Source organism: Aotus nancymaae, unplaced genomic scaffold, assembly GCF_030222135.1.
Source record: "Aotus nancymaae isolate 86718 unplaced genomic scaffold, 86718_ANA_hifiasm-v0.15.2.pri h1tg000014l, whole genome shotgun sequence".
NCBI classification, from domain to species: domain Eukaryota; kingdom Metazoa; phylum Chordata; class Mammalia; order Primates; family Aotidae; genus Aotus; species Aotus nancymaae.
The window spans coordinates 121,017,477-121,039,625 of record NW_026988425.1 but is presented as its reverse complement, the minus strand read 5'-3'; the positions used below and the strand labels follow the sequence as shown (position 1 = coordinate 121,039,625).

The following is a 22,149-nucleotide window of genomic DNA, read 5'->3' as shown; positions in this document are numbered from 1 at the left end:
CCAGACGGCAACCTCCAGATGCTCCTCCTGGACCTTGCTTCAAGAGTTGGAAATCTGGCCACTGGGCCGAGGAATGCCCACAACCCAGGATTCCTACTAAGCCCTGCCCCAGCTGGGCGGGGCCCCCACTGAAAGTCACACTGTCCAACTTATGTCGCTGCTCCCAGAGCTCCTGAAGCTCCAACCCAAAGCTCCCAGACCGAATCCTTCCCAGATCTCGAATTGGCGGCTGAAGACTGACGCTGCCCAAATATCTCAGGCCTCCCGGATGCTGAGCTTCGGGTAGCTCTTAGGGTGGAGGGTAAATCCATCCCCTTCTTAACACGGGGGCCACCGACTCCACGCTGCTTTTGTCTCCTTGGCCTCTGTAAGTATTGTGGAAATTGACGGCAAGGCCTCCAGGACTCTCACAACTCCCCAAGTCTTGTGTCAATTAGGCCAGCACTCCTCTCCACATTCTTTCCTAATCATCCCCACTTGTCCAGTTCCCGTTAGGCCGAGATATCCTAGCAAAATTGTCTGCCTCCTTACCTACTCCTGGGCTATAGCCACACCTCATTGCCGCCCTCCTCCCCGGACCCATACCTCCTTCGGTGGCTCCCCTTACGTTCCCTACCTTAACCCTAGGGTGCAGGACACCACCTTCCTATCCGTTGCTACAAGTCACTCACCCCTCTTCATCCCCTTAAAACCTAATCAATCACCCTTATCCCACCCAGCACCATTACCCCATCCCAGCACAAGCCTTAAAAGGGCTAAAGCCTGTGCTACTCACTTACTACAACATGGCCTTTTAGTTCCCACTAACTCTCCCTACAACACCCCCATCCTACCCATCCAAAAACTGGACAAGTCCTACAGGTTAGTCCAAGACCTTAGCCTTATTCATCAGAGTGCTCCCCATCCATCCCGTAGTGCCAAACCCCTATACTCTCGTCCTCCATATTCCCTACCACCACCCATTATTCCATCCTGGACCTCAAAGATGCCTTCTTACTATCCCTTTGCACCCCTCTTCCCGACCCCTTTTTGCGTTTACTTGGATTGACCCCAACACCCACCAGTCCCAGCAGTTGACCTGGACCGTTCTTCCCCAAGGTTTCCGAGATAGCCCTCATTACTATAGCCAAGCCCTCACCTGCAGCTGACTCTCCTTTCACCCTTTCACTTCCTACCTCATTCATCAACAATCTCCTCCTCTGCAGCCCCTCTTATAAATCCTCTCAACAGGCCACCCTCCTACTCCTTCAACTTCTAGATTCTAAAGAATACCAAGTATCTCCTTATAAAGCTCCAATTTCCACCCCTTCCGTGACCTATCTCGGCATAATCCTCCATTAACACACACGCTTTTCCTGCCCATGATGTCCAGTTAATCTCCCAAACCCCAATCCCCTCCACTCATCAACAGCTTCCTCCTTCCTAGGCGTTGCAGGATGCTTTCACCTCTGGATACCAGGTTTTACCCCATAACCAAACCACTTTATAAACTGACAAAAGGAAACTTAGCTAACCCCATAAACCCCAAATCCTTCCCCCATTATTCCTTTCATTCTCTAAAGGCGGCCTTAGAAACGGCCCCTATACCAGCACTCCCCAAGTCCTCCCAACCCTTCTCCCTTCACATAGCAGAAATGAAAGGCTGTGCAGTCAGAGTTCTTACCCAAGAGCCAGGCCCACGACCTTCTTGTCAAAACAACTCAACCTCACAGTCCTAGGCTGGCCATCATGCTTCCACGCCGCAGCGGCTGCGGCTGTAATACTCCTAGAATCCCTTAAAATTACGGGCTATGCCCCACTTACCCTCTACAGCTCTCACAGCCTCCAAGGTTTAGCTTCCTCTTCACACCTCACACACTTACTGTCAGCCCCTCGCCTTCTCCAGCTTGAGGCACTGTTTATTGAAACCCCCACAGTAATCACTGCTCTTGGACCGGACTTCAACCCAGCCTCTCACTTAACACCCAACACAAACCCTAATCTGCACAATTGCATCTCACTAATCCACACAGCATCCTCCCCCTTTCCCCATATTTCCTTCTTCCCAATCCCAGACCTGGACCATACATGGTTTATTGATGGCACTTCTTCAAAGCCCAGTCAGTTGGCACCGGCCAAAGCTGGCAATGCTGTTGTATCCCACTCATCTATCATTGAGGCTGCCACACTCCCTCCCTCCACCACTTCTCAGCAAGCTGAACTAATTGCTTTAACCTGTGCTCTTACTCTTGCCAAAGGACATGTTGATATCTGTACTGACTCTAAATATGCCTTCCACAATCTACACCACCATGCTGCCATATGGGCAGAAAGAGGTTTTCTCATCACACAGGCGTCTTATCAATGCCCTCTTAATAAAGGCCCTCCTTAAGGCTGCCCTCCTCCCAGCCAAGGCAGGGGTTATCCACTGCAGAGGACACCAAAACCATTCAGATCCTACTGCCCAAGGAAATGCGTAGCCTTAGCTGACAAAACAGCCAAAGCAGCAGCGGACACCCCAGTATCTCCCGCACAAGGCCAATGTTTTTCCTTATCCATCTCATTCTTCCTCTGGAAACTCGCTTTACCAGTGGCTTCTGACACAAGGCAAATGGTTCTCACCCCACAGGAATTTCTTCGTCCCTGCCTCACAAGCTCACTCTATCCTCACAGCCTTTCATGACCACTTCCACGTGAAATACAAGACCCTAGCTGTCTTTTAGAATCCCTTGTTTCTTCATCATGAAATCCATCCTGAAAACAATCATATCCCAATATTCTATCTGCCACTATACTACTCCCCAAGCCTTCCTTAAACCCCCTCGACCTACACATCAAGCCAGGGGATTTACCCCCACACAAGGTTAGCAAACAGATTTTACTCATATGCCCTGTATCCACAAATACGTTCTAGTCTGGATTGACACTTTCACCGGATAGGTTGAAGCCTTTCCTACAGGGTCCGAAAAAGTTACCACAGTTATCTCTTCTCTCCTAACTGATAAAATCCCCCGATTTGGTGTTCCTACTTCTATACAATATGACAGTGGACCAGCCTTCATTAGCCAAACTACCCAAGACCTTAATTTTCCATACTCCCAAAATCCAGTTTGCCAACGGAAATAAACCCTTCCCTGTCCCCCGTAACGCCTACACAACAAAAAAAGTAATTCCATTAATCCCCTTACTTGTAGGATTAGGAGTCTCCACTGCTGCAACTGGGATAGGTATAGCAGGCCTTACTACTTCCATCACCACATCCCACAGTCTCTCTAATGATTTTTCCGACAGCATTTCAGACATAACTAAAACACTTATCTGTTCCCAAGTTAATTCCCTGGCTGCAGTTGTCCACAATTGCCGGGGCCGCTATTGCCTGCTGAGAAAGGAGGACTCTGCCTATTCCCAAATAAAAAATGCTGCTTTTATCTAAACTAATTTGGCCTTGTATATGACACCATCAAAAGACTTAAAGACAGGGCCCAAAAGCTTGCGAATCAGGCAAATAATTATTCTGGACCTAGCTGGCCAATCGCTAACGGTATCATGGCTCCTTCCATTAGCAGGCCCCCTTATGCCCATTTGTCTCCTCCTATTGGGACCTTGCGTTTTCTGACTAATCTCAATGCTTACAAAATCATATCCAAGATATAACCAATCAGTCAATACGACAAATGCTCCTTTTAACAACCCTACAATATCCACCTTTGCCCCAAAATCTCTCAACGGTATAAATTCTTTCCCATTTTTAGGTTTCCACACTGCCCCCAATCTTGCTTGAAGAAGCCCTGAGAAACGTCGCCCATCACCCCTCTGTACCACCCCCAAAATTTCACTGCCCTCCCAATTTTTCTAGTTTTTACTTTTTTCCTTTATATTATTAATATAAAAAAGCAAGAATGCAAGGTTCTTTGAACTGGCTGTACCATGGTCACACCATGGTGACCCGTGACCCACATTTACACCTTCAGACAGCCTCCCGGAGCCAGAAAGTCTCAGATAACAAGAAACCACAAAAGGAGAATAGCCACCTCCTGCAGTGCCTGATTAACCAACCTTATGACATTCCACCACTGCTCCTGCATCAACTGATAAGCCAACCTTATGACACTGGACCTTGTGACACCACCCCCCACCACAACACTGCCCCCAACAACACCACCCGGCTTGCAAAAACCACCCTGAAGTGTAACTTCTGTAGCTTTCCACTGCCTACCCCAAACCTATAAAACCAACTCCTATCCCACTGCCTTCCGCTGACTCTCTTTTCAGACTCAGCCCACTCACACCCGGGTGCATAAACAGCCTTGTTGCTCACACAAAGCCTGTTTAAGTTCATTCACAGCGTGCTTAACACTCATCAGAAACAGGTGGCAACGCCTTCCTGAAGCCCTAGCTCCCCCAGCCCCAGCACAATAAGCAACCTGTGAATTAAGCCAATAAGGGCTGGAGGAAGAGTGGTCTCTAAACTTTCCCCAAAGCAAGGAACAGGCCTGACTTCAGAGCACGGCAGGACAGGAAGAGTTACCTCTGCTGTGGCCTGCAGTGTTCACACCACCAAGCTTCTGTTTCAGTTCCTGGTTTATCCACATGTAGCGGCCTAGTTCCTTCTCCAGAGCTTGAATCCGGGCCTCATACTGCCTCTTGCTGTCTGCTAACCCTTCACCAAGGTGGTCTAGAGTGGAAGGGCCAAGGAAAGGGTGGTAAAGGCCTGTGGGTGGGGCAGGGTCTGTGAGGGGGTGGAGCTGTGAGCACAGGTGGGAAAGGGGTGGGGGCTGCTTGCCTCGACTCTGCTGCAGGAGCAGCTGCAAGTTCTGCTCGTGCTCCTTCTGCTGCAGCGTCAGCTGGCGGTCCATCTCCAGGCGTTGCCGCTCCAGGGCCACCTCCAGCCAGTACACCAGCCTCTGCTGCTCCTCCAGCTGCATCTCCAGCTCCGAGAAGGCAATCTGCTGCTGGTGCTGCTCCTCTCGAAGCGTCACCACCTGTCCCAAGACCCAGTCAGGCTCAGCCCCCACCAGGACCCCTCTTCACCCAGCTAATCCTCAACCACAGACACAGCGTTGGCACATTTGCCACCACAGCACTAAGAAATGCCCAGTCTCCCCTGCTGAGCCAAGACTCAGCCTCAGATACCTTTCCACAGTGTTCTAGTGATCTTCCAACGATCACAGCTGGCTCTCATGATGAAACTGTTCTCTCTGCCACAAGCCCTTTCCTAGCCACACACCACAGAGCTGGGCAGAGCCTCAAGCTGTGGGACTTCATCTAGGCCAACCTCAGTACTACGGACATCTGGGACCAGAGAATTCTTGGTTGTGGGGCCTGTCCTGTGTGTTATATTCAGTGGCATCCCTGGCCTTCACCCCCACCACTATGACAACCAAAAGTATCTCCAGCCATGGCCAATTGTCACCCAAGGGCAAAAACATCCCCTATTGATAGCCACTGTTGTGGCCATGACCACCCTTAGGTTAGCCAATCAGAAGCGGAGGGTAGGAAACTAGGTCTTAACTTCAGACAAGTAAAACAGGCTTTAAAGTCAGGCGGCTCTGAGACAAGGTGGTCTTGATCCTGTCCCTTAGTCTGGGAGGAAATGAGGTATCCACTGGAGCAGCTGCCATGAGACACCTCCCCTCACCAGCCACAGGAGGCAGTGGCGGCGGGGAGCCATGGGGCCGCAGGAGACAGTGGGGGTGGGCGCCATGGGGCCGCAGGAGGCGGGGTGGGGGCATTGGGCTGAAGGAGGAGGCAGGGACCATGGGGGCTGCAGGAGGAGGAGGTGGGGGCCATGGGGCCACAGGAGGAGGACGTCGGGGCCAAAGGTTGATGGCCCACCTTGTCAAAATACTTGCAGAGGAGGGCTCTGGTCTCGGAGGACGAGAGGTAGCTGAGCTTGGCCATGAGGTTCATCTCACACTGGGACAGCAAAGAGGCTGAGGCCCGAAGCACCCGCTGGCGGCATGTGATGGCCTCATTCTTGTACTCAATGGCAGCATCCAGGGCCTCGATGGCCTCATCCAACTGGAACAGTGTCCGCTCCTCCTGCAGGGACAAGGACACGTGTGGAGCAACATCACCCACTGCCTGAATGCTGAAGTCCTGGGCAGACACCGACAGCCAACACATAGCCACAGCTAGGCCTTAAGGGTCCCCTCCTCCTAAGGGCAGAGCCAGCACATGGAGAGAGGAGCCCTGCTCACTGTCACAGCCCCGACCCCAGGGTGGGCTGGGGCTTCTGCTCAGATGCAGCCTGCTCAACTGCCAGCCCCCACAAATAATCTACACTCAGGAAGCTCAGAGCACCAAACAGAAGGTGTGGCTGGGACGCCATGGAGGCACCATGGTGTCTGCTGGGTAAGCTTTTACAGATGGAGATGCATTCTGAGAAATGCATCATTAGGCGATTTCGATGGCGTGCAAACATAAGCGTGTACTCAAACCTAGATGGTATAGCCCACCACAGACCTAGGCCACAAGCCTGGACAGCACGGGACTGTCCCGAATACTGTGGGCAGTTGTAACCATGGCATTTGTGTATCTAAACATAGAAAATGCACAGTAAAAATGCGATATGATCATCATCTGGGAGCACTATTGTATGAGCTGTCTGTCATTCACTGAAATTTCACACAGCACATGACTGGAGTCACACAGGCCTTCTCTGCTCAGGGAACACAGATGTGTGGGCATGAGGTGCACTGAGTGTACTCCTGACACTCTGTCCACACTCGGAGCCGAGGCATGTGGACAGGTGCTCGAATGCAGCACAGAACAGGAGTGCAGGCTCCAGCCAGAAGGGGGCTGAGGGGTCAACATGCCCCACCCCTGTGTCCCAGCCAGTGAGGACAAAGCAGGGCAAGGGCCAGGCCAGCCCTCCCCAGCCCACACCTCCATCTAACAGTGTGACCTTGGGTCCACAGACAGCAAGGCCCAGCACCCCCAGAGGGCTGGAGCAGGGGCTGAGGAGAGCAGACAGACAGGCAGATGATGGTAGCGGGGGCCGCAGGGTACCTCGGGGGACAGCAGGCTCCCCTGCCGCAGCTTGCTGTCGATCTCCAGGCGCTGCTTGAGCAGCGAGTCCTTCTCCTGGCGCAGGCTGTCAATCTCCCCTCGGATCTGCTGCTGGCTCTGGGCGCTGCCCTGCCGCAGCTGCCCACTCTTCTCCGACAGCTCCTTCTCCAGGTGCTCCAGCCGGCTGGACACACGCACGATATCCTCGTTGAGGGCCTGGGGGTAGCGCCACCAGGGATTAGGGAAGGAACAGCCACTGTCCTCACAGGGGTGACAGACAGCTGGCTGGACACATGCATGATGTCCTTGTTGAAGGCCTGGAGGCAGCACCATTGGGGATTAGGGAAGGAATATGCACTGTCCTCACAGGGGTGACAGAAAGGGCCAGCCCAGTCACTGGATCCTAAGAAGGACTCGGGTCCTTCCCTCAAGAAAACGACACTCCAGATGTTCTGCTCAGCAGAGACCAGACTAAGTTCACAGAAGCTCCAGGAGGCAGGGCCAAAGGGACCAGAGCATTTGCAGAGGGGCACTCAGAGATGGCAGGAGGATAAGTACAACCAGAGGGATGACGCCCTCCTGGCAAGAAGGGACAATGGGTAGGGGTGGGAGGAATGACCTGTCACTGAGATGACCGGACTGACAGTGATGGGAAATGGCCAAGCCCCAAAGGCCTTTCTGGGAGCCAGATGCGGGAGGAAGTGAGGGCTCTCCCAGCCAGAAGTTATGGATAATCCAGTAGCATCCTGGACCCTCCTGCACACCAGTGATGCGTGCCGGCAGGAGCAGGGCTGGGACACTGAGTGCCTTGCCCAAGCCCCAGTACTGGAACAGGCCCCGCATCTGTGACTGCCATCCCCCGCCAGCCCCCATGGCAACATTATGATCCCATCTGACAAAAGAGGACACTGTGGCTCAGAAGCTGACCTTCCTATTCGAGAGAGAGTAATGATGTCAGGTGGAGACTTCTCTATTTGACCCTACCACCTTCCTATACCTGCTCCTCCTCAGTCTTCCTAGACAGGCCCTGGCTAGATGGTTAGAGTGAAACGAACTGGAGGATGGACACTTAAGAAGTTCTTCTATGCATGCATCTGTACCTGTGTCACAAATATCCTGAAGCCCTGTGGCTCATGGGAATGCACAGGCTAGACCCCAGTAGGACAGAGCTTCCTCTGTCTGGAACTTATCTGGCAGAGACACCACCTAGAAGAACCTCTCCTGTCTAGACCTCACCTGGAGGGACATCACCTGGCAGGACTTCACCTGGAAGGTTTATCACTTGGAGGGACCTCACTTTGCTAGACCTCACCTGGCAGAAACTTACTTGGCAGGACCTCACCTGGCAAGCTCTGTCCTGGTGGACCTCACTTCTCTGGACCTTACCTGGCAGGGTGTCACCTGGCTGGACCTCGCCTGGCTGGATCCCTCCTGGCTGGACCTCACCTGGCTGAACCTCACCTGGCTGGATCTCTCTTGGCTGGACCTCACCTGGCTGGACCTCACCTGGCTGGACCTCTCCTGGCTGAACCTCACCTGGCTGGACCTCACCTGGCTGGACCTCACCTGGCTGGACCTCTCCTGGCTGAACCTCACCTGGCTGGACCTCACCTGGCTGGACCTCACCTGGCTGGACCTCACCTGGCTGGACCTCTCCTGGCTGGACCTCGCCTGGCTGGACCTCACTTGGCTGGACCTCACTTGTGGACCTCTACTGGCTGGGACTCACCTGGCTGGACCTCACCTGGCTAGATCCCTCCTGGCTGGACCTCACCTGGCTGGACCTCTCCTGGCTGAACGTCACCTGGCTGAACCTCACCTGGCTGGATCTCTCTTGGCTGGACCTCACCTGGCTGGACCTCACCTGGCTGGACCTCTCCTGGCTGAACCTCACCTGGCTGGACCTCACCTGGCTGGACCTCTCCTGGCTGGGCCTCACCTGGCTGGACCTCACCTGGCTGGACCTCGCCTGGCTGGACCTCTCCTGGCTGGACCTCACCTGGCTGGACCTCACCTGGCTGGACCGCAGGCGCTTGCTCTCCAGCCCCGTCTTCTCTTGCATTAGGGCCTCCTTCTTGGCCAGGATGGCTTCCCGCTTGTGGAGCTCCTCCCCTAGCTCCTCCAGCGCCCGCCGCTGCTGCAGCACCTTCTCCATCTCCTGGTCCAGCCACTTCTTCTGCTCCTCGATCTTCTAAGGAAAAGCAGGGAAGGAGGGAGGAAGGGAGCTCAGGGCCCACCTCTGGCTATATCAGCCACCACTCGAGGTTCACTGGGGAGAAAGGTGCACCCACCAGCCAGCCCCCAGGGGAACCCAGGTACGGACGCAGCCCGACCCCACCTGCTGCTGCTCCAGGCTGACCACAGAGCCGTTGCTGCCACTGCGCCTCTTCCTCTGGAAGGCCGCGATCTCCTCCGTCTTAATCTTCAGGATCTTCTGCTGCTGCTCATGCTTCAGCTCCAGCTCCTGGGTGAGGAGCTCAGTGGGCAGGGCTGTTTATGGTGCCAGCATCTTACCAGAGCCTACCACCGATCCCAAAGCCCGCAGGAGTGCCTGCCCTCTCCCGAGAAGGCCCTGGATGCATGCCCCAGACCCATCCCACACAACTCTCCCCGGGGACCCGCAAACAGACAAAAACACTTAGACATAAGCCCCGCAAGATGACAGTCACCTCGTGTACTTCACTCAGGTCTCACCCTGGCCTTGATTTTCCTGTAACACTCTATGTTTTCAGATGAAACAACAAACTGAGGCCAAGTGACCTGCCTTCTAAGGTCATGTGGCTGAGTGGCAAACCCTGGCTGGGCTCCCCTGGCTGGGCTCCTGGCCTGAACAGAGGGTGCCTGCCCTGCCGTGAGCCTGACCTTGACGCGGTGCTGCCGCTTGCTCATCTCCGCCTCCAGGCGCCGCTTCTGCTCCGTCTCCTCACGAAGCCGCCTCTGCAGCTGCCCCTGCTGCTGCCGCATGAGCTGCACATTCCGCTCCAGCTCCTGCAGTCGCTTCTCACTCTGGGCTGACAGTGACACCAGCCGCTCCGTGGCCTGCTTCTTTTCCTTCAGCACCTGGAACCCACAGTCTTCACTGGGCCAGGCATGGGGCTACCATGAGCCTGGCATAGTGCCGGGCACTCCACAGGGCAGACAGGACCAAAGGACTCACAAACAGCTAAAGTGACAGATAGAGGGCAAACAGGCAGGTGGGTGACAGACCAATAATAATAGTAATAGAGGCCGGCACGCTGGCTCACGCCTGCCTTCCCAGCACTTTGGGAGGCTGAGGCAGGCAGATCATTTGAGGTTAGGAGTTTGAGACCAACATGGCCAACATAGTGAAACCCTGTCTCTACTAAAAATATAAAAATTAGCTAGGAGTGGTGGTGGGCACCTATAATCCCAGCTACTCAAGAGGAGGCTGAGGCAGGAGAATCACTTGAACCCAGAGAGAAAGGTTTCAGTGAGCCAAGATCGTGCCACTACACTCCAGCCTGGGCGACAGAGCGAGACTCTGCCTCAAATAATAATAATAGAATACTAATAATGGTAAATACTATGACATATACCACACACCAGGCAGCATACTAAGGGCTCTGTATATGTTAAATAATCCTAATGAGCCTACGAAAAGTGTAATTATCATTATCCCTATTTTACAGCTTACAAAACTGAGGCAGAGAGGTTAGGAAACCTGACCAAGGACACACAGCTAGTAAGCGGTAGAACTAGGATTCAAACCTGAGCAGTCAGGCTCCAGAGCCCATGCTCTCACCCACTCCATGATATTGTCTCTTGGACATCTGAACTGAGAAAATAAGCAAGGAGTGAAGGGTAGACGGATGGAAGGGTGGGAGGACAGACGGCTCGGTGGGCGAGATCATATGAAGGTGAAAAACAGGATAGGCCAGGTGGGGTGGCTCACCTGAGGTCAGGAGTTCAAGACCAGCCTAGCCAACATGGTGAAACCCCATCTCTACTAAAATACAAAATTTAGCCAGGCGTGGTGGGGCACGCCTGTAATCCCAACTACTTGGGAGGCTGAGACAGGAGAATCACTTGAACCCTGGCAGTGGAGGTTGCAGTGAGCCGAGACGGTGCCACTGCACTCCAGCCTGGGTGACAGAGTGAGACTCCATCTCAAAAAGAAAAAAAAAACGCCATGGGTTTGATGGACACATGGATGCCAGGCAGAGAAGGGAGGATGGGATAGAGAGTAAGCAAATGGAGAGCTGGAAGGTGGTGGGGGAAAGAGGACTGCACGCTGACGGGTAGGTTTCTTTCCACACCCACTCCTCCCCGTCTCACTGGTCTCCCAGTGGTCTTCAGGCAGGACCTGCCTCCCTGGGGCCTCTGCTGTGTGCAAAGCCGGGCCTCACCCTGATGCTAAGGCTGGAGCACAAGATTCTACAGTGAACTTGAGCCTCAGAGACCACATGTACTGGTCCCAAGGACAGCAGCCTAGGAGTCAGAGTCACCCCAGCACCCCACCAGAGGCCCTGACACTGACCTGCACCTGGCTTTGGGCCGCAGCGACCCTCCTGCGGAACTCCTGGAGCCGAGACCGCTCGCCGGCATCCTGGGGCTCCTTGCCCTCGAGCTCCCGCAGCTGCCTCTGGCCTTCACTCAGCTCAGCCCGCACCCGCTCTGCCTCCTGCTCCAGCTCCCGGATACGCTGGCTGTGCTGGCGGTTCAGGGCCTGAGCTGCCTTTCCTGGAAGAAAGGGGCCATCAGCACGGGCAGCCCTACTCCACCAGGAGAGCCAGCTGTTGGTCCCCCAGGGAGGTTTCCCAGCCTCTGGACACCTGCATGGGTTTCACCAAGTACCCACCTCTGCACCACTAGTACCACAGCTTATTATTTTTCTTCAACTCACTTTTTATTTTATTTTGAGATGGAGTTTTGCTTTTTGCCCAGGCTTGAGTGCAATGGTGCAATCTCAGCCCACTGCGCCTCCCAGGTTCAAGTGATTCTCAAGCCTCAGCCTCCCAAGTAGCTGTAATTAGAGTCACGTGCCACCACACCCGGCTAATTTTGTATTTTTAGTAGAGACAGCGTTTCACCATGTTGGCTGGACTGGTCTCAAACTCCTAACCTCAGGTGATCCACCCGCCTTGGCCTCCCAAAGTGCTGGGATTACAGGCTTGAGCCACCACACCTGGCCTCAAATCACTTTTTAAATGACCCTCATCCACTGAAGTGACCCAGGGAAATTACAAATTAATTAGTTTTATTTTTACCCAATGCATTCTATAATCTGAAATCTGTATATAATTAAGCCTCTAGAACTAACTTCCATTTGCAGGAAATCTGGAGGACAAAAGAATGAGTTAAATGACACCACAAAAAAGCAAACAGACAAACCCTAAACGTGTGGTTTGGGACCTTCCACAGGATGAGTGAGAGAAGGGAGACATGAGACCTCAGAAACAAACACAGTCGGCCCTCCGTATCCGTGGGTTCCACATCCAGGGGTTCAACCAACCACGGCAGAAGTCATATTTTTCTAAATGAATGGCTGCATCTCTACTGAACATGTACAGATTTTTCTTCTCATCATTCCCTAAACAATATCATATAACAACCATTTACACAGCTTTTACGTTGTAGTAGGTATTGTAAGAAATTTAGAGCTGATTTAAAGTGATTGAAAGGAAGGTGTGGGTCAGTTGCTGCAAATACTATTTACTTACTACGCCTTTTTTGAGCATCCACAGATTTGGGCATTCACAGGGTCCTGGAACCAATCCCACATGGATGCCAAGTGACGACGGTATGATGTGTGGAGAACAAGTTTGGAGCCTGATTCAAGCAATCCAGCTACAAACAGACACTGCTGATAATGGAGACAATGTGCTTCTGCTCTGGGCATACGAGGACATTAGTTCCGTTAGGTGTACTGACAGTATTATGGTCAGGTAAAAAAAAAATGTCCACGTGTTTAGAGCAGCACATTGGGAGGTATAGGGAAGAAAAGGCAGGAAGTCTGGGGTGTCCTTCAAAATATTCAGCAAAGAAAAAACAGAGAGGGAAACAAATGTGGAAAAATCTTGGTAACTACTAAGTCTGGAGGATGGGACCCATGGGACTTGCCTCTCTTATGTCTGGTTGAAAATGTTGAATTATGATGAATTTTGTAACAAATTCATTCACTATTAAAATAAAAACGCTCAACTGGCCACCACCTAAAATTACCCCTGCCCGCTCCTTCACTCATACTACCAGTCATAGACATAACACAATTTGGGGACTCTGAGTCCTCCTTGACACTCACTGTGTCTCCCAGGACTGATAGATACTCTGCCCAGCACAATGGCTGAAACGCTGCAGGCACTTGATAAAGAAGTGCTGCTTACCAAGAGCTATTCTAAGCTATTCAGCTGTATCAGAAGAGGAAGAAGAGGAGCTGCAGCCCAGGTGGACCTCACACCTGTGCAGGTGGAGTGGGACTCACTGCCTTCACCTGATAAGGGGCTGCTGACAAGGGCCTGAATTACCTCACCTTCGTAACACCCTATTCAGTAAGTACAACGACTATCCCCATTTTAGAGATGAGAAAACTGAGGCACGGAGGGGTGAAGCTACTTGCTCAGGGTCACACAGCTGGAAGAGGCTGAGCTGAGTATCAAACCCTGGCCACCCGGCCCCGCTCCTAACCACCTCACTGTTGAACTCTCTCTACAACAGTGCATAAGCAACGATGCCCACCCCTCACCTGTGCAGACCAGCTCGCCAATGAGCTCCTCCTTCATGCGGATGTTGATAGCCAGCTCCCGGATCTTCTGCTGGGCCTGGGCCAGCCGCCACTCCGAGGCCGTGGCAGAGGGGACCTGGCGGGCCTGAACCCGGGCCTTGCTCCCGCCAACTGCTGCAACAGGCAGCCTGTGAAGGTCGCCGCCCAAACTGACAGTGGGGGAGACAGAGGAGTGGAGGGCAGGGGCTGCCAGGGATGGTGGGCAGACTGTCTCAGGGTGGCTGGCCCAGGACCGTGGTGGGGGAAGGAGAGGAGGCCCTCTCTGAACCCCACCCAGCTTACCTCTGGACCCTGGGATGGCTGCCTCCAACTCTTCAAGGCAGAGCTCTGGGCCCCTCCTGTCTGATGGACTCCCTGGCTGGGCCCCCGCCCTCTGGATGCAGTTGCTGATCCCATTTCTGCAGGACGAAAGCAGGAGGCCATGCTCCTCCCCAACCCAGCCACCCCCAGGTCTGGAGAGAGGAAGAGAAGCCACCGGGTCTCCATCTCCCAGGGTCGACAATCCCAGGCTGTGAGTCTGGCCGAATCAGGAGACCAGGGGCAGTTTTAGGAGGTGCAGGGCAGCTGGGGGCACAGAGGGCCACCCGGGAGACTGAGGTCAGGAGGCCTGGGCCCAGCCTGTATCACACTCACTCCAGTAAGACCTTCTGGCTCAGAGCCCACAGCTCTCCCCTAAGGGCTGGCTAGAGCAACATGAGGGCACTCTGGGACCCAGAGATTTCTCCACTGCTTTCAGGAGAGGAGACGGTGGGATCCCCAGCCTGCCCAACCCTGGCCCTAAGCAGGCCCTTGTCAGGTGAAGGCAGTGGGTCCCACTCACCTGCGCAGGTGTAAGGTCCGCCTGGGTGGCTCCTCCTTCTCCTCTTCCTCCTCTGATGCAGCTGAAGAGCCACTTCCCAGCCTGTTCACGTCAGCCAGCAACTCAGCTCCAGCCTCCCTGCCATCTGTCACCTGCTAGGGGAGTGAGCCATTTCCCATCCCAAGTCGTCCCTGTGGCACACCCCGCCCTGCCTGCCCTCCTCACGTCTCTGCCTCCTCAAATCCTGCCTTACCTTCATGATCCAGCTCAAATACACCTCCGGAAGCCTTTTCAATCTCCAGCTGCGGCGAGAGCTTCCTTCCCTCCTCTCCCCTCCCCTCCCACCTGCTTTGGCTCCCATGATACCTAGTACTCCTCAGGTGACAATCTGCCCTTTCTACCTTGTATACAGGTCATCTGCACCCAAGTCCTATCTCACCAACAATTCCACGCCAAAGTGATGGGTGAACACGAGACTTCTGCCAACCCCCAGCTTTGAGAGCTGAGATGACCCAGGCCTAAAAGCCCAGAGGACCCAGAACTTCCAGGCAGAGGAGTAACCTTTGTCCAAACAAGGTTCCCCACGGGGAAAAGTGAACTTGCAAAGAGAGCCATCCAAAGACAGAGGGTGGTCTGAGAGGTGATGAGCTCTCAGTCTGCAGAAGTGTGCAAGGTTTCCACCTGGCGCCGGAAGCCAGAACACCTTCTATAATCTCCTCATTCCAAGCAGTCTCCAGCTACCCTAGGAAGGCCCCATGGCACTGGACCCTTCTGAGAGGCCCCAGAGTCATTCAAATCTTGGCTCTTCCTCTGGGGACACCTGAAAGCAGACTCCCGCATCTCACAGCCAGTCCCATGAGAGCATGATTGGGTGACGCGTACCCCAGCACCCCTTTGCCCCACCCGGAGCCTGACCAGTCCAGCAGGCCGTCAGACACCCAGCCTCACCCTCTCCTCACCTCTCCCCTCTGTTCAGAGCCAACTTCATCTCCACAGAGGCAGGCAGGGGGCACCATGCCCAGCACATGGCTGTGGGCGCCCCCCAGGGGGGCTGTATGAGGCCGAGGCAGAAAGGACCCAGAAGGCAGGCCCGGCAGCAGCTCAGGGGCCCCCCAGCCAGGCCGCACCAGCTCTAACCGCAGCCGCAGCTCCACCATCTCCTCCTGCTGCTCACGCAGCCGGTCGCTCTGCAAGACATGGTCCAGGTGCCGAGGAGGCAGGAATGCCCCCACAGGCAGGAGTGTAGGAAACTGAGGAACAAGTCTGAGGCCACCCCACCGTCTCTGCGCTAAAATTGAGGAGGATCAAATACTCCTGACCACCTCTCGTTCCTCTCCTCTTCCCGCGACCCCAACAACTCTGTAGGTTATCAGACTCAAACTCACCCCATCACATGCCTGTCCTGCCAGCCTGCCACCTCCAACCGCCACCACCAGAGGGCGCCAGGAGCAATGCTGAGCTGGTTCCCCGGGCCCCGAGGCCCCACGTGCTGCCCTCCAGTCCCCTCTCCCGTCCAAGCTCACACCCAACAAAGCCGCCCTACCTGGCGGTCCTGAACCCCGGCCCCCCGCACTGTTCTGAAGATCACCTCCACACTTCTGCTCATGTGCACCACCTGTCTCTACACCCCGACTCCGCAGTACCCCACCCCACCTCCCTCCCACCCTGAGAAACAGCTCTGCCTTCCCTCCACCCTCCTCCGGGAAGCCTTCCCTGCACTGCGAATTGGGAGCCGCACCTGCAGCTTGTATTGCTCCATGGCGTCCTCCAGTGCAGCCAGAAAGTCTCGGTTCTCCTCCTCCAGCCGCGCCACCTGGTTCTGCAGGGTCAGCAGCTGCGGCACCCCCTCATCCTCCTACAGGGCGGGGAGAGAAACTTCAGGAATGGGGGTTGACAGGGGGAGCTGGACACCCGGCCTCTTCTCCTGTAGCCCTGCTTGTTACCTGCTCTTCCGGGCCCTGCCTGCAATGGGAGCTCCAGACCCGCTGGTGGAGAGCATACCCCAGACCCCAGCTGGCCTGGGTGCCCTCTGCAAGCCATTTGGGTCATCTCTTGTAATTATCCATCGTGTTTGAATTAATAATATCGCCCCTATTATTAGGAACAATTCACTGCGTCTTCACCGGCATGCTAGGCGTATGTTTTTCCCTCAACCCTTACAATATCCCCACCAAGAGATGGGGTGAGACCTCCGGTCATCCCTATTTTACAGCTGGAGACCTGGGGCTGGTGAGGTTCAGGTAGTGACCACGGTCATCAGCAGAAGTGACTGAATCCTGAACTGCCCTGCTGACGCGCGGAGGCAAGGGCATGGCGGCCATGTTTAGTCCTTCTTCCCTCCTCCCCACCCCTCCCCATGGCCCACAACCACAACCTGTCCCTTGCCCACCTTTCGCCCGCCGGTCCCCTGCGCCGCCTGGTCCTCGACGGAAGCGCTGTCGATGCCGCTGTCGGGCCCGGAGGCGGAGCTCATGTTGCTGCGCTCGCCTTCCACCGCGCACAGCCAGTCGCGCACCTTGCGGGCCGCAGCACCTGGCAGCCCGGGCTGGGCGTGCAGCTCGCGCAGGAGGCTGTAGGCGGCGTCGGTGCAGGCCCGGTAGCGCGCACACTCGGCGCCCAGGCGCATGGCGGCCGCGGCGGAGGAGGAGGCGGCGAGGCCTGGGGCGCGCCGGCCGCGGTGGATGATGCGGGTCTCGGAGCGGTGCCGCGGCAGCCCCCGCTCACCACTCGCTGCCTCCTCCGACGGCCGCTCGGCCTCGGGCCGCCAGTTGACCGTGGCGCGGTTGCGGATGTTCTGCGCGCGGCTGGCGTAGTTCAGGGTGTTGAGGGTCTCGTCGAAGTCGGAGGAGGAAGGGCTGACGCAGGCGATCATTACCGTCTTGGCGTTCCCGCCCAGGGAGTCCTTGAGGATCCTGAGGGCGAGGGGAGGCCCTCAGGGGCCGGCGCAACACACCTGGGACGGGCTCACTGGGCCGCCTGGGCCGCCACCCCCACCGGCGCTTGGCACCCCCGCCTCCCGGACCCCAGGGCACACAGGAGACAGGGGATGCTCACCGGGTGATCTTGGAGTCGCGGTAGGGGATGTGGCTACCCCGGCGCTGGGGGTCCCCCAAGGCGCTGATGACGTTGCCCAGCGCCAGGAGGCTGCTGTTGATCTGGATGCTCTCCTTGAGGCGCTCGCCGGTGCTGCCTGTCTTGAGCACCCTCTCCGAGCCAGCCAGGTCCACAAAATGGAACTTGGAGACAAGCAGCTGGCCGGCGGCGGGGCGGGGCAGGCGGCTGGGGGTGCGCCCTCGCTGCTCCAGAGTCGCAGTGAAGACGGTGTGCGAGCGGCTGGACAGGCGGTTGAGGTGCGTGGCCCCCGTATGCCGCGCCGCGTTTCCCATCTCCAGGAGGCTCAGCACCTCGTCCAGGCCCTCCACGTCAACCTCCTTCACCCCACACAGCACTGCGGGCACAGAAGGCTGTGAGCCCCAGGGCAGGGGCCGCCAGACTGACCGGCCAGGGGGGCAGGCAGTGTATAGAACCAGCCCCCGGCCTGCGCTTCCTGACCTACGGCCCCCTCCCCAGACCCAGGGGATCCTGCCCTTCCTAGTTTGGGCTTGAGGGGTTCCGGCTTCCCACTGGCCCACCTCAGTGCCTCTTGCTCTGGGTATAGAAGCATTTACTGAACTCAGTGGAGACAGGACGCTAAAGCGAAACCTCCCAGGGCTTGGGTTTTCCATGAGGAGGTGCCATTCCCAGACAGGTAAGCATCCCACTCCAAGCACGTGATGCCTCCCTAAGCCCCTCTCTGCCTGTGGAGGCCCCGGAGTTCCTCACCAACATTCCCACGCTCATCTTCCCGGAGCTGGATGTCACGGCTGGCGGTGCCCACCTCAAGCAGGTCTCGGAACTCCTCCTTGTACACTTCCAGGTAGGACACATGCACCAGACAGTCAAGCAGGTCGTTCTCATCGATGAGCTTGAAGGCCTCGGCCATAGCCCTCGGGATAATGCCCTGCTCATCCTCGAGGAGGGAGGCTGGGGAGACACCGTGGGGCTTCCTGCCACTTCAGCTGGACATGGCCCAAGGCCCCCAGGTCCACAAGCTCATAGCCCCTGCCAGAGCTAGAGGATGAGGCTCTATGATGGAGAAGGCAGTGGCAGAGGCCAGGATGGGACAGGCAGCCTGAGCCAGGCCATGCTCCAGGTGGTCAGGCAGAATTATAAAATTTAAGAGATGGAAGCAACTTCTCCTGGTTCAATCAACCCCTTTCATGATGTAATCATCCCCTTCACTGCATCCTCAATAGATTATCAGATAACCTTGCCTTGATTACCCAGGGAGTTCATTACCCTAATCCATGCTCAGTTATCTAAAGGGCCTCCTAAATTTATCCCAAGGAAATAATCAGAGGAAGTTCAGAGCAGCACTCTTCCTCATAACTTCAAAAAATGCAAACATCTTAAGCGTCCATCTGAAGATCCAACAGGAGATCTGGCTAAATCAACTATTTTCCATTCACTATGGAATGCCAGGCAGCCATTAAAAAGTTGTGTTTTTGTTTTTAGAGACAGGGTCTTGCTGTGTTGCCCAGGCTGGTCCCCCAACTCCTGTGCCCAAGTGATCCTCCCACCACAGCCTCCCAACTGCTGGGATTACAAGTGTTAGCCTCTGTACCTGGCCTAAAAAGTTAGATGGAAGAATATTTAATGATACAGGGAAATGTTCATGATACGTTTTTTATTGTTGTTGTGTTTTTGAGATGAGTCTCACTCGGTCGCCCAGGCTGGAGTGCAGTTACACAATCTTGGCTCACTCCAACCTCTGCCTCCTGGGTTCAAGCAATTCTCCTGGCTCAGACTCCTGAGTAGCTGGGATTACAGATCCCCACCACCATGCCTGGCCAGTTTTTGTATTTTTAATAGAGACAGGGTTTTGCCAAGCTGGCTAGGCTAGTCTCAAACCCATGACCTCAGGCCATCTACCTGCCTCCAACTCCCAAAGTGTTGGGATTACAGGCATTAGTCACTGTGCCCAGCCAATGATACATTGTTAAGAAAATCAAGACACAAAAGAATGTGTATAATATTCCATTTTTGAAAAGTAAAATAATTTTCCCAATGAAAGAAACTGGAACGCTAACAGGGCAGGGGACTTCTGAAGGGCAATTATCAAGTACATTTTATTTCGGGCATATGTTTTGCTGTATTTTCCTAATTTTTTACAACAAAGTATGTTTCTGTAACCGCTATGGTCTGAATGTTTATGCTCCCCAAAATTTACATGTTGAAATCCTCACCCCCAATATGATGGAAGTGCGGGTGGAGCCCTCATGAATGGGATTAGTTCCCTTATAAAAGAGACCTGAGAGAGACCCCCTCTGCGTTCTACCATGTAAGTTTAGAAAAGGAGGCTGTCTACGAGGAAGAAGGCCCTTCGATCTGCTGGTGCCTGCATTTTAAACTTCCCAGCCTCCAGAACTGTGAGGAAAACATTTCTGGGAACAAGCCACCCAGTCTACCGTATTCTGTTCTAGTGCATGGAGCGCAGCAAGGCAGTAACCTGAGAGAAAGCAGCTTGTGTTACTTAAAAGGAGACCCTTCCTTCAGTTGGCCCAAAGGATCTTTCTCGAAACTGCTCCAGAGCCTGGCTGGCAGCCTCGCAGCAGCCAAGCACGGCTCTTCCAGGACACACGGGCCCATTGCCAACGGCTCCAACTAGAACACAGATTCCTGACCTTCCCTAGCCATCCTGGCCACCTCCACAGACACGCTACCTTCCCGTGCCCTTCCTCTGTTGAGGTCCCCAGAGCCAGGCAGCATGCCCCATCTCTATGGAGGCGAGAAGGCCACTCACCTCCGACGACCCTTCCTTCCTGCCCTGCCCAGCCCACAGATGTGACTGGTCCCAGCCTGGGTGGCAGATCTGTGTCTCGGAAATCTACTCTCCCTCTCCCAGCATCCCCCTCTTCCACAGGGTGAGGCAACAAGAAGACAGGGACAGAAATCCAGGAAGGAACGAAGGCTCCTGAAAGTGGGCACGGGGCCACAAGCCGGGTCACTTACCCACACTGGCTTCCCCCATGGTGTACGTCTTCCCGGAGCCCGTCTGACCATAGGCAAAGACAGTGGCATTGAAGCCCTCAAAGAAGGCCTCGAGGAGGGGCTGGACACAGGCCTGGTACACGGCCTCCTGCCCGGCATCCTCGGCCAGCACCACGTGGAAGCCGAAGTGTCGGTCCCGGCCCAGGGTGACGTGGCCGAGCCTCGGCTCCACCTGCAGGCAGCTCTGATGCCCGTACAGCAGCTCCTTGGGAAGAAGGGGTCGAACTCGCAGGGCAACCCGCACCGGGGCCTCTTCAGCCGCTGGCAGCCTCTGGGCTTCCAGCCCCATGTTGAGGGAGGACGGCTCTGGGCCCTGTGGAGAGAGAGAAGCTCTGGCCATCAGCAGGTGTGCTCCAGGAGCTGGACTCGCCCTGCAGGGCACTTGAGCCAGACCCTGAAGGGATGGGGGAAGGGTGGTCAAAGTTCAGAACATCCCCGTGCCCATCCTGGTGCTCAAAAGCTGCCAGGGCCATGACACATACGGTCCCCCAAATAACATGTCATGGCTCCCAGCACTGGCATGATGAGGCCCTAACTCCTGCGCTTGGTCCCCAGGGGCTTCAGTGTTCCAGCTACACTCTTCCCTGTGACCTTGACTCCTAGAACACACACACACAGCGCCACACCACACCAGGGAACCCTTGTCCCTTATACCTGCTGGGTTCACCGTAGTCTCTGTCTTTGTCATGTTACCCACATCCCCTGCCCCACCTTCTTCAAAAACGCCAACAGGTCCTTCAGGACCAAGCTGTCACCACCAAATCCCGCCAGTTCCATCCGAAATAGCTCTCACGTTCACTGGCTGCTTCCCATTCTGTAGCCAAAGTCCTGGTCCTGGCCGTGGACATCGTGCCAGGATGACTGACCAGCCTTCCCCCTCGTCTCAGTCTCCCTGTCCCCTCCGGCAGGGCAGCCAGGGGCATCTTTTTCTTCTTGAGACAGGGTCTCTCTCTGTCACCGAGGCTGCAGTGCAGTGGTGTGATCACTGCTCACTGCAGCCTCAACGTCCCAGGTTCAAGTGATCCTCCCACCTCAGCCTTCATAGTAGCTGGGACCACAGACACGTACCTGGCTAATTTTTTATTATTATTTTGTAGAGACAGTCTAGCTAGGTTGCCCAGGCTGGTCTTGAACTCCTGGGCTCAAGGGATCCTCCCAAAGTTTGGTGATTACAGGCATCGGCCACTGCGCCCCAGGGGCATCTATCGAAATACAAATGCAAAAATCAGGCCCTGCCTCCCAGGACTACTCACCTCCCGGCACTTCCCACACCCCAGGCCTTTCCTCGCCTCTCTCTACTTTGCAACGGCTGGGTGTTATCCAGGCCTCATCCGTCGAGGCTCAGGCTGCAGCCACACTCTTCAGGGAACCAGGGAAGCCCTCCTGCTCTATGACCCCACCACCACACGCACACAACCCCCAGTGCTGCCCCACCGGCCCGAGACAACTCTAGCGCAACTGCAGCCACTACGCGCCTCTCCCCACCTTCCAGACCAGGAGCTGGAAGGCAGAGACCCTCTGGGTCCAC

At 55.3% G+C, this 22,149-nt stretch overlaps 1 protein-coding gene across 1 annotated transcript in view; it reads right to left on the bottom strand.

Annotated features, from left to right (window-relative positions):
- Positions 1 to 22,149, bottom strand: part of KIF7 (kinesin family member 7) — a 27,094-nt gene extending 4,945 nt beyond the window's left edge. Inside the window, exons 1-17 of the mRNA XM_021674356.2 lie at positions 20,583 to 22,149; positions 18,354 to 18,554; positions 17,586 to 17,979; positions 16,921 to 17,443; positions 16,270 to 16,386; positions 15,491 to 15,718; positions 14,553 to 14,686; positions 14,015 to 14,130; positions 13,694 to 13,846; positions 11,489 to 11,691; positions 9,853 to 10,050; positions 9,329 to 9,454; positions 9,005 to 9,181; positions 6,991 to 7,206; positions 5,815 to 6,021; positions 4,763 to 4,961; positions 4,508 to 4,654 (exon numbers count right to left, since the gene is read on the bottom strand). Coding sequence (XP_021530031.2) covers positions 4,508 to 4,654; positions 4,763 to 4,961; positions 5,815 to 6,021; positions 6,991 to 7,206; positions 9,005 to 9,181; positions 9,329 to 9,454; positions 9,853 to 10,050; positions 11,489 to 11,691; positions 13,694 to 13,846; positions 14,015 to 14,130; positions 14,553 to 14,686; positions 15,491 to 15,718; positions 16,270 to 16,386; positions 16,921 to 17,443; positions 17,586 to 17,979; positions 18,354 to 18,554; positions 20,583 to 20,961 — 3,718 coding nt within the window. The 5' untranslated portion in view covers positions 20,962 to 22,149. The remainder of the gene's footprint in view (positions 1 to 4,507; positions 4,655 to 4,762; positions 4,962 to 5,814; positions 6,022 to 6,990; positions 7,207 to 9,004; positions 9,182 to 9,328; positions 9,455 to 9,852; positions 10,051 to 11,488; positions 11,692 to 13,693; positions 13,847 to 14,014; positions 14,131 to 14,552; positions 14,687 to 15,490; positions 15,719 to 16,269; positions 16,387 to 16,920; positions 17,444 to 17,585; positions 17,980 to 18,353; positions 18,555 to 20,582) is intronic.